This window comes from Mandrillus leucophaeus, unplaced genomic scaffold (genome assembly GCF_000951045.1).
Source record: "Mandrillus leucophaeus isolate KB7577 unplaced genomic scaffold, Mleu.le_1.0 Scaffold385, whole genome shotgun sequence".
Classification (NCBI taxonomy): Eukaryota; Metazoa; Chordata; class Mammalia; order Primates; family Cercopithecidae; genus Mandrillus; species Mandrillus leucophaeus.
The window spans coordinates 489,992-502,507 of record NW_012104087.1 but is presented as its reverse complement, the minus strand read 5'-3'; the positions used below and the strand labels follow the sequence as shown (position 1 = coordinate 502,507).

General features: G+C 33.4%; 1 protein-coding gene across 2 annotated transcripts in view; it reads left to right on the top strand.

Moving 5' to 3' along the window:
* PHF14 (PHD finger protein 14) overlaps positions 1-12,516 on the top strand; it is a 201,108-nt gene that overhangs the window by 59,665 nt on the left and 128,927 nt on the right. For both annotated transcript variants that reach the window (XM_011990866.1, XM_011990867.1), the window contains exons 8-13: positions 759-905; positions 1,542-1,812; positions 2,109-2,215; positions 3,889-3,984; positions 5,818-5,921; positions 8,158-8,289. In XM_011990866.1, the coding sequence (XP_011846256.1) occupies positions 759-905; positions 1,542-1,812; positions 2,109-2,215; positions 3,889-3,984; positions 5,818-5,921; positions 8,158-8,289 (857 nt within the window). The remainder of the gene's footprint in view (positions 1-758; positions 906-1,541; positions 1,813-2,108; positions 2,216-3,888; positions 3,985-5,817; positions 5,922-8,157; positions 8,290-12,516) is intronic.

Genomic DNA, 12,516 nt, shown 5'->3' with positions numbered 1-12,516 from the left:
CTGTCCATTGTTAGTCAGTTAGAAATGCCACACTTATCTTGTTGGCTAGTAGAATATTGTTGTTTTGCAATATTAGTTTATGTGTGAATAACTTTAATATTTAATGATTATTCCTACCTAAGAGTATTAAAATCCTATTTGTTTTAAGCAGTGATTTAAAAAAAAAATACAGCCAGCCCTCCGTGTCTGTGGATTACACGTTCTTAGATTCAACCAACCGCAGATCGAAAATGGGGAAAAAAAAGCATCATAAAAAAGAATACAAATATAAAACCAATACAGTGTAACAACTATTTGCACATTTACATTTGTGTATTAGGTATTATGAGTAATGTAGAGATTACTTAAAATATGTGGGAGAATGCATGTAAACTAGATGCAAATACCACACCATTTAACATAAGATACTTGAACATCCACAGATTTTGGTTTCCTTGGGGGGTCCTGGAACCAGTCCCCCATGGATATTGAAGGGCTACTATACAAGTACACCCAAATAATACATTATATTTGATTTCAATATCTTTAAACCCACAGGCCCTTTAAAGAAAAAAGTTGTTGGTAATTTGAAGTTGACATACAAGATTAAGTTTCTAAAGAAGTAATTTTTATCATTATAAAAATTATTTTTGTAATTTATTAGACGTAACTAGCACTAGTAGATTCTTTGAAAAGCAAGTAATATTCTTTTGTGTTAGGTCTTTTATGACTCTTCAGATTACAAATGTTTACTATTTTTCTGCACTTTTTTTGTATAGGATATAGCAGATCCATTCTTTGCTTATTGTAAGCAACATGCAGATAGATTAGACAGAAAGTGGAAGAGAAAAAACTACTTGGCTCTACAGTCCTATTGTAAAATGTCTTTGCAAGAGAGAGAGAAGCAACTATCACCAGAAGCACAGGTATGGGATTCGTGTCAAAACCCGTGTGTTTTTGTTTTAAGGTTATGTATGGCTTTTACATCTCGTGTGTTTTCCAGTGACATGTGAAGTATAATAAGAAGTTTGGTTAGTTACCTGGGAAGTGGATTGTGATTAAGGTACATAGTGAGTATAATTTTTGGCTGAATACAGTACTCCTCATTTAGTCAAACAGAGCAGTCCTTTATAAAATGTATTTTTACATTGAAAAATGTGACTGTGAGGAAATTACTCTATCAGTGCAATATATTGACTACGTCTTGTTTCAGTCTGTTCAAAGGATTTGGTCAGTTTGCCAATATTTAAAATGTAATTTTATATACATTAAATCTATGGAGACAATAGCAGTTATTAAGAAGAGAAACTTCAGCTTAATTAAATTAGTTTCTCCAAACTCTGATTATAAGTTAGGACCGTTGTTACTAGGGGCAGATATAGTTTATTGTAACTCAAAAATTATACAGTATACCTTAAGGATCATTCATACCTATAATTTGCCTTGGTATAAGAAGTTCTGATTATCTTTCTGTAAACATGGGAATAAAAATCAATGTAAAAATCATAAGGAATATGTTTCATTTTATTATCTTTTAAAATTTGAATACATTTCTTTTATAGGCAAGGATCAATGCCCGGCTTCAGCAGTATCGTGCCAAAGCAGAACTAGCTCGATCTACCAGACCCCAGGCCTGGGTTCCAAGGGAAAAATTGCCCAGACCACTCACCAGCAGTGCTTCAGCTATTCGTAAACTTATGCGGAAAGCAGAACTCATGGGGATCAGTACAGATATCTTTCCAGTGGACAATTCAGATACTAGTTCTAGTGTGGATGGAAGGAGAAAGCATAAGCAACCAGCTCTCACTGCAGATTTTGTGAATTATTATTTTGGTCAGTATAGACACTGATACATGCACAGTTTCACTGAGAACAATTTGTTAATGAAAGTATTTGATATACTGTTAATTTTTAGAAATTTATTAGGCATGCTACATATATCATAGAGGAATGTTTATTTTCCTAATATGTTGTGGGTTTTTACAAAATGCTAGGTTCATTTATTTGTGAATATACTTAAAAGTTTTAAACTATGTAGGTTTATCAATGTGATCCTCTTTATGGCTAGTTTCTTCCTATGTCAGTTTTTACTTCCTACTAAAGTAAAATTGGATATTTCATTTAAATAGAGAGAAATATGCGCATGATTCAAATTCAGGAAAATATGGCTGAACAAAAGAATATAAAAGATAAATTAGAGAATGAACAAGAAAAGCTTCATGTAGAATATAATAAGGTAAGTTAGCTACAAAATATGCAACATAATGTGATAGATCTTAGTGATGATTTCTTTTGTGATTGTATGGCATTTCTTTTATGTTTTATTTTTAAATTCTTCTGGAGCTCTTAGGCTCTTCCCTATAACTCCTACTCCTCATTAGCTTCATTATCATCACCATCTCTTTCTGAGCACTTTGTGTGCCAGGCATAATTTTAATCTGTTTACATGTATTATTTAATTCTCAGGTTAACTTTATAGTGTAGGTTATAATCATTGCTTCCATTTTCAGGGAGAACACTGAATCCTGAAGAAGTTAAACAATTTGCCCAGGTTCACACAAGTAGTCAAGTCACAGACTTGACAAGTGAAGTCAGTTGGTGTGAGGCCAACTCATCTGACTCTATTCTCTATTTCTAGCCAATAAACATTGCTAGAGAGCTTCACTTTCTAAGTTTGTAGAAAATTTAGAAACTTTTCTTTAAATTATTATTTATCTTGAATTATAATGTTTGGAATAAAAATTTCCAAATTTGAATTTTCATGTAACCTCTTTATCCTAATAAGAAAAGATTCAAAAAGAAATATCTTATAAAAGCAAAATGTGGTTAAAATGTCATACCCAGTATAACTTGACATATAGAACGGGTATTGACTTATTGTTAGAAAACATTTTAAGTCATAAAGAAATAGTAGGAAGTACGTTTCCAATAATCAGCTACACTGTGTAGTAAAAAGAGTACTTAGAATTAGATTCAGAGGACCTGGGGATTCTTGCTAGTTCTGTGATCTTGGCCAACTCACAAAAGCTCTGTGATCCTTAGTTTTTTTCATTGGGAAAATAGTGGAAATACCTCTTGATAGAGTCACAAGGATCGGTTAGCAGAATGTGATGTTATATAGCAAACTGTAAAAGAAGGTATAAACCTAGTTATCATCATTAGTAAAAATGTCAGCAGAAAATAAAATGCTTACAGCAACAAATACTGCTGAATAATTGGATAGCCTTGTATTTCAGTGGTATTGTGGCTTGAATATATTAAAAATATATGGATATATGGAGGCTGAGCACAGTGGCTCATGCATGTAATCCTAACACTTTGGGAGGCCGAGGTGGGTGGATCATGAGGTCAGGAGATTGAGACCGTCCCAGGAGTTTGAGACCAGCCTGGCCAACATGGCAAAACCCCGTCTCTACTAAAAATACAAAAGTTAGCTGGGTGTGGTGGAGGGCACCTGTAATCCCAGCTACTCGGGAGGCTGAGGCAGGAGAATCGCTTGAACCCGGGAGGTGGTGGTTACAGCGACAGGAGATTGCACGACTGCACTCTAGCCTGGGTGACAGAGTGAGACTCCGTCTCAAAAAAAAAATAGATCGAGACCAGCCTGGCCAACATGGTGAAACTCTGTCTCTACTAAAAATACAAAAATAGCTGGGTGTGGTGATGCATGCCAATAGTCTCAGCTACTTGGGAGACTGTGGCAGAAGAATCGCTTGAACCCAGGAGGTGGAGGTTGTAGTGAGCTGAGATCATGTCACTTGCACTCCAGCCTGGCGACAGAGTAAGACTGTGTCTCAAAAAAAAAAAAGAAAAAAAAATTTGTATATATAGAGAATAGAATAGAAATGTAGATATTTCTTAAATTGTCAGATATTTTAATGAACTTTACTAATCTGACTTACTTTGTAGCTATGTGAATCTTTAGAAGAACTACAAAACCTGAATGGAAAACTTCGAAGTGAAGGACAAGGAATATGGGCTTTACTAGGCAGAATCACAGGGCAGGTTAGTTTCTTTCCAATTACCGTCTCCTTCAATTCTTGCTCTCTATATGATTTTCAAAGAACAGATTTTTGATACAACTGTCATTTGACTAACCGAAGAATTCTGTTTGATCAAGGCCTAATCCTTTGGGATAATGATTTCTGCTTGAAATACACCTAGAGCATTGGAAGCTGCCTACTGAAAACCTCTAGTTTAATTTGGTTGTTTCAACAGCTATCTTGTGTGCAAAATTTTTTCATTTGCTCTAACTGATTGACCTGTCATTTGTGATGAAGCTTAAGACTTGAAGCATGAGTTTTTCCTAATACATTCTTCTTTCTTTTAATTTAGCAGTTTTAGATTCCTTGCCACATTTTTTTCTTTCCTGTTCTTATGCTGTATTTTTTTTCTGTTCTTTGGATGTATAATTTAAAATTTAAAAAGGCAAACTAGAGATATTCATTTTTATGTTAATTTGGTTTTCAGCTGTATAAGAGATGGTTATTTAAACTTTTATGTTAAGATGTATTTTTTCCCCTTCAACAGTAGCTGTGATTGTAGTTATTTAAAAAACTTTATTCATGAACACCTTTAGCCTGTTAAAGTTTTTGGTGTTGAATAATTATTGTTAGATGGATTTCTTTGAATGCCTTTTTTAGTACTGTGTATATAATTGATAAATTAAGTTTTTAACAAATATTTTTAATTATATTTTTTAAGGATGATGGAGACCCACTGTTTGTGGTCCTTTCACTAAAAAGTAGTTTTATTTGCAAAGGAGCTTTTCGAGGAGATATTTTTCATTATACTTGTTTTAGGGGTTTGTAGAGAGTCAAGTTCATCACACAGCTTGTGTAGACATTTTATGAAGTGATACATACTGGTTTGTACTGTGCTATACCAGCTTTGAAGATGCTTTATGTGAAAAGAATGTATGTGGCTTGTATCATAAAGAATGTTTTAATAGGTGAGAATTAGTAGTTGCCTCTGGGAGGATCAGCCTTGGTCCCTGGTATTAGGTTGGTTGATGGATTTTTGGAAGATGATGGTGTTTTATAGTTAATATTTGGAGGAGTTAATGTTGAGTATAAAGCTTTAGTTTATTTGCCAAGCTGGCATTATCTTTTGGCTTGATTTGCAAGTTTTTCTCATAAGAATCTCCTGTTTAAAATATTATCTATCATAAAAGACAGTTTCATTTATTAAAAGACTTTTAACAGAGGTTTGCAAATTTCCTTTTGCAAATGTAAAATACATAGCCCGAGTAGAATTCATTTATACTGCTTGCATGACACTTTTTTTTTTTTCAGTTGGTTGAACAGATGTGGGCCCACCAGGCCACTGAGAAATGACTTTGATAGATGGTTGCTGTCTGAGAAGCCAGCATACTACAGATTAGTAGAAACCCAAAGAGAATCTCACTTGCTTTGTTGGAGAGTTTGGTCCAATAAGATAATTTTTCTAATTAACCTATGGAGCACCAATATAGCTGGGGTGCTGAAGAAAATCAACGGCCTCAATATTCTTTTTGTCAAGTGTTCTGTGTTTTTTTTTTTTTTTTTTTCAAACCTCCTACATATGTGTCTTTGTCTTTCAAAGCTGAAGTAGAAGTTTAATTTTTATGTTTTAGTGTACCACTGAAAATTGATGGAAGTCTGTAATTATAGATTTCTAATGGAAATAACTGTTAGAAGAAAGCTCATTTTAATCCTTTTTGCCAATGTAATAACTGGTAAGGCAGATTTTCCCCTAACAATCCTACTATATTTACTTAGCTTAAGTGGCAATTAGAGGAAAATGTTGCTTTTATTTCTTTCTTAAAACAATATATACTACATTTGTTCAAATCAATAGAAGTTGAATATACCAGCAATTTTGCGAGCACCCAAGGAGAGAAAACCAAGTAAAAAAGAAGGAGGCACACAAAAGACATCTACTCTTCCTGCAGTACTTTATAGGCAAGTAATGAAATTAATAATGATAGAATAATACTGTGTATTTTTTTAAACTGATACTTATTAGAAAGAAGATCCTGCAAATATTTGAGAATGAATTATGTCCGTAGCAGAATTTAAGTGCATTTGAAATTCATTTTATCAAAGATGCATTCCAGTTTGAATGATAGAGGGGATTTTTGTTGCTGTTTTAACCTAAACTCTATGGAAAAGAGCAGTACTCTTTGGGGAATTGGAAAATTACTTTAGATAACATTATGGTTATTGTCTTAAATAATTAAAACAATATAACAGATGGGCATTTGTATTTTATTTTACTTGAATGAATCGTAGAGTTTGTTTTATGGATAGTGATGGGTGTTATATACATATATAGAATGAATCTATTGCCTTTGTAGATAGTGGATAATGAAGATAAGTTTTAGTTTTTTGTCTTTTCTTTGAGACGGAGTCTCGCTCTGTCGCCCAGTCTGGAGTGCAGTGGCACAATCTCGGCTCACTGCAACCTCCGCCTCCTGGGTTCACGCCATTCTCCTGCCTTAGCCTCCCGAGTAGCTGGGACTATAGGCGCCCACCACTACGCCTGGCTAATTTTTTGTATTCTTTAGTAGAGACGGGGTTTCACTGCGTTAGCCAGGATGGTCTCGATCTCCTGACCTCGTGATCCACCCGTCTCGGCCTCCCGAAGTGCTGGGATTACAGGCGTGAGCCACTGCGCCTGGCCCGATAAGTTTTAGTTTTGAGGTTCTGCACTTTTTTTTCTCTTGATGCTCAGTTGCAATCACTTTGTTTGCGTAAGTATTTTTGTTTTTTACTTTCTTTGCTCAATATTTTCAGTGTTCACCATTATAGTAAGTTTATTGTAGTCAAGACTTCTTTCCATAAATAAATAGGTTACGATCTCACTTTTTCCCAAATAATTTATATTGATTGAGAGAAGTTTAAAAGATGCTAGTGTTTTTGTATGTGTGTGTGTATGTATGTGTATATTTATCCATGTATATGCATACATATATGTTATGCATGTGTAAATACATAAATATTCTTCTCAAAATTTCTTTCTCAGAAATAGTAGCAATAACAACAATATCAATCTCCATAACTACCTTCTTTTTTTTTTTGTTGGAGGCTCCCTCTACAAGTAATAGCAAATAACTTCCTTGAAATGTGGGGAAAGCCCACATTGTATTAGTGTACAATGTGAACATTAGCACATTCTCAGGCCAGCTTTTTCAAACATAGTTGGTTCATTTGGAACCATCAGGCAATATCACTATGCTTCTGACTTTTATGACTACAATTCGTTTTTGTTTCAGAATATATTTTAAGCGATTTTTCTTTTTTACTGAGACCAGGTACTGGTTTTTTATTTATTTATTTTGGCTGTTAAAGTGTGTATGTGTGTGACTTTTTTTCTAGGAGTATTAAAAAAAAAAAAAAAACCTAACTATCATTGCTTTCTGTACATTCCAAATATAAATATACTTTAGATTTTCAGGTGATAGTACTTGTGTACGCAGGTGTAGTTAAATTGCCTTTTTGCGTAAGAGAAGTTAGATTTCTGAGAAACCAAAAAATCCTAAAATAATAGTAACAATCACAAAATTCCATAATCTTTGCAATAAATATCAATTGATATGTGTGTGTGTGTATATATGGTGTGTGTTTTTAATTTTTTTACTTTTGAATTTAATTAGTATATTTTTAAGACTCTAAATCCAATATTGAAAAGAGACTCATGTATACTTGTAGCAATATCTACATGTTGAAGACTCTTTGAAAGGTTTACAACTAAACTAATGGTAGGAAATAAACTACATTCTGTTTGTGAAGTAATTTTTTCATAGTTTTAGAAAATTGGGAATTTACTTTGTTCTATCATTTATGTGTCTAGAGAAAAAGTGAACTAATGTGAAATGGATTTTAGGTAATAATTAAAATTAAAATATATATGATGTTGAGGATAAATACCTTATATATGTAATTCCTTAGAAAGTTTGACTCTAGTAATATTTAAATTTATATCAGATCCAAACTATTTTTAACATTCTCAAAAGTATTTAGAACTAACAGTTACTGACATTGTAAAAAGATGTGTTAATGAAAGAAATTGTCTATCTCAACAGAAGAAATATTAAATCAAGATGAATTTTTATAATTTAAAAAATATACTATAAGTAAACTGCGTTTCACTATGATAATTATTATTGAAATCTTTACTTGCTGCCTTTATTAAAAGTTGTGGAATTTGTAAGAAGAACCATGATCAGCATCTTCTTTTATTGTGTGATACCTGTAAACTACATTACCACCTTGGATGTCTGGATCCTCCTCTTACAAGGATGCCAAGAAAGACCAAAAACAGTTATTGGTAAGTAAAATAGAGGAGATTTAGATGTTTCAATTGATTTACTCTTAGTTTCAGCAGTATAAGATGAAATATTATATTTGTTCATAATAAAGTATTTGGCACATTTTAAAATTGACTGTCATCAGTATTTATTATAGCATTATGTGACTAAATCTATAACAGCTTTTTTGAGAAATGAATTTTTCATTAATCGTGGCTATTATTTTAGCAATAGATTCTTCTTTAAGGCATGAATTCTGTCCATTGCTTATAATTCTTTTGTTTTATTGTTAAGAATTTCTCAAATACTTTATTGTTATTTTGAAATTGAATTTATCTAAAATTTGCCATCATATGCTTTTACTTGCAATTTAGTATCTTATTTTTAGATTAGTGTCAAAGGCTTTACTTCTGGTATTTGGTATTTGTGCTAGTTATTGAAATCCAACCATACTTTGAAATCTAGAAACGTTTGATAAACATTTCTTAATTTTTTTTATTAACAGGCATATCGAATCACTACAGACATTTGATAAGGTTATAGTATCTATAATGAGTTTTATCCTTTCCTTAATTTTATTCTAAGAAAGGGACAGATGTTCAGATTTTAGTAGAATGATTTCTTATAGGAAGGAGAATATGGGAAATGGAAAACTTTGGAATGAACATGAATATTCTTTGTATACAAGTTCCGTAACCTTTCCAGTTTCAGAAAAGAGTGAACCCCAAAGTTTTAAATTTTAATCTCTACAAGAGGTTGTGTGTGTTCCTCAAATACATTAGACCTATTTTTTGACCTCATTGTTTTATCACTTAAGGCTGCCTCTGTTCATTTGATTAGGAAGCTGAAATTTTTTCACTATTTTCACAGGATTGCTTTTTTATAGTGTTGTTTGTATCAGCTTGTTTTCAGATAATCTTACTGGCCTGTTCTTTTGAAATACAGTGGAATATATTTATTGTGGTATTTATGTGCTTCAGAAACTGCTATAGTATATTCAAATCCCAACAATGTTAATAAGCATCCTGGGTGGGTGTTTAAATTGAAAGCTAGTTTGATAGTCTCCAGAGCCAGGATGTTTTGCCATGAACTTATATGGAGATATGCAGTTCTCTCCTTAAATGAAGTTATGGACCCTTCTGTTACTGCTCAACCTGCAGAGCTCTGGTTTCCAGTGTGTGAGAGTTTCTGCAGCCAAAAAAAATAAGTAAAATCATGTTCTTTGTAGCAACAAGGGGGCAACTGGAGGCCATTATACTCAGTGAATTAACCCAGGAGCAGAAAACCAAACACTGCATGTTCTCACTTATAGGTGGAAGCTAAACACTGGATACTCATGGGCATAAAGATGGGGCCTACTAGAGTGGGGAGGGCAGGAGGGGAGCAAGGCTTGAAAAAACTGTTGGGTACTATACTCACTACCTGAGTGATAGGGATCATTCATATTCCAAACCTCAGTATCGTGCAGTATACCCATGTAACAAACCTGTGCATGTACCCCCTAAATCTAAAATAAAAGTTGAAATTAAAAAAAGAAAAGAAAAGAAAAGAAATAATGTACATAGCCTGAGGTGTTTTAGTGAGAGTACTCCTAAAAGGGCCTAAACAACTTAGAGCCTTTTCACTGGTGTTAGTGGTTTTTAAGTAAAAGTAGAAGTTAATGTTGTAGCACAGTGAAGCCTTTAATTTCTCCTTGTTTGTCGTGATCACATTTCCTTTGGCCTCTAAGATCAACTTAGCTTTGGTTAGCAGTTAACTGGGTGTATTAATTTTGGAGTATGCAAGATTCAGAGAATTATGTTTTTTCTTTAGTGTACCTCAAATGTGGAAGGCAATTTTTACTTTTTGCTTTTTAACATTTTCAGTTTATTTTTGAAGTTATATTAAAGATAATAAATACTCAAAACTTAACACTTTCTAAATATTTTGTCACATTTTACTATTGTCTATGCTCTTGAGGTTATTTAAGTCTATTGTATCAGGATGGTAGAAAAAAAATGATATGCAGGTTGAGTATCCCTTATCCAAAGTTCTTGGGACCAGAAGTGATTTGGATTTTGTTTTTGTTTTTGTTTTGGAATATTTGCATTGTACCTACTGGTCGAGTATCCCAAATCTGAAAATCCGAAATCTGAAATGCTCCAGTGAACATTTTCTTTGACTATAATGTCAGTGCTCAAAAAATATTTGGATTTTGGAGCACTTCAGATTTTGGATTTTTGGATTTGGGATGCTCAACCTGTAATAGTTGCTACTACACACCCTTTTCCCCATCCTATATTCTGTGATGCCATGTTGATAATTTGAAACTGAAATTGCCATGGTTAGGAGTATTTGTACTATAGAAATTACTAAATACTACGTAGTAGGGCTTTCCCCCCAGAGGGTCAACTGTTAGACATTTACTAGTATATCTCTGACTGACATCTGCTTTAGACTCTACCTTGTTCTTGCTAGTCCTTTTTTAAGGGAAAAGGTCCTTTAATTTCTCCTTGTTTCTAGTGATCAAATTTCCTTTTATGACTAGAGTCCTGTTACTGGACTCTTATTTGATGACTGTGCCTTAGTCTTCAGCTTAAACTTCCACAGGTCCTTCTGGTATAACATTTCTGAATGGTCCTTCTGGTATAACATTTCTGAATATTTATTTTTGCTGTTTTTATGTTCTGCAAGCCTGTGGTAACACCCTTACTACTAAATATCCTGTAAGCAAACTGTACCTAGAATTAATTACTATACAATCTGTTACCTTCTCAGATATCATATTCTACTCGAATGACTATTGAAGCACTTGCTATCCAGCCTTTTCTTCCAGTACCAGCACTGTTTTCATGGAGACACTAGTTCTAGATTTGGATGCTTTCTGTTCAGTCCATCCCAGAGTTCAGTGGACTGTGCTGGGCAGGTTAAGACATGTGATATCAAAGAAAAGATGGATACAGATACAGAAGTAATTACAGGTGAAGGGTTGGGAAGTTGAGTGAATTCACGTTGGACAGGCTCAGACATTTTAGTGATATAGGAGTCTGTTGAGAGGGAAAAGACCTGGGATGATGATGGGCTCTTGAGAAGACAGCAGATGGTTGGTAACAACTTACTGTGGAAAAATCAAACTGACTTGCTGAGGCTGTGTAGCAAGAATGTTTAGTGCATAAGTAAATGTGATTATTTGATTTTTCTTGAATTATGCTCTGCTGCCCAGGAGAAGGAGAGGGGAAAACCTAGGGGCTTCTTAAGTTGGGCCAGGGATGTGAAAAGCTAGTAAAGAATAATATTAAAAGGTGGGTGAAGAATTCCACAGGGAATAGAGAGGCTAGGGTTGGTGTGATCTAGGTTCTATTTTGCTTGTACCTCTTTCTAGTATTTAAAATGCATTTTGTCTCATTTTTAGTTTGTTATTTTAGTTTTTGTTGTTGTTTTTAAAAATATGCAATCTCCACACTGCCTTAAATTCTAAGACATGTTTGGTAGGATACAAATGGTAAGGGCTTGATTTATTAGAGTAGCTCAAATAGTTAATCATCTCTTAATTGTAGAATACTAATGTTATGTTTCTGCCTCCATTCATCTGATTGAAACTTGTGTTGCCTTTTCCAATTGTTTGAAGAATATTCTGAAACACATTATTTAACAGAGAATTGAGTAATATTATATCCTTTTATTCCTTGGATATGTCTGTGTTTATTTTATGATGCAAAGAAAACACAAATCCTTCTAGGAATAGTTTACAGAGGTTTTTTCCTTTGTTTTTCTTGATAATTTGTTCATTTAAATTTTTTTTATTGCCTCTTCTTCCCATTAAGTGCTAGTAGGAATTCCAGCTTTAGAATGGGGCATTTACTGTATATGAATTAATAGGTATATATCTATTAAAGTTTTATACAGATATTATAACTACAAAAAGAATAAAATTTACAAATTGAGTTAAATGTTGTTCTCTGCCCTTCAAAGAGGTACCCGTAATGCAGAATTAGGAGGGACTGAGGTATTACTTGTCTGAGAAGAATGATATTTGAGTCATCTCTTAAAGTTTTATGTAGACACCTGTCAAGACTTTCTTCTAAATACAGGAGAAAACATGGCCAACAGCTTAGATATAAGAAAAAAAACTCTGGTGTGGGATCCTGAGTTCTTGATGACTAAAAAAGATAAATTGTGGAGGAGAAAAGAGTAAATCATGAAATATTTGGAATATGGAATGTTACTGGATTTATTGCATTTAAAGATTCATAAAATCATTTTTTTTT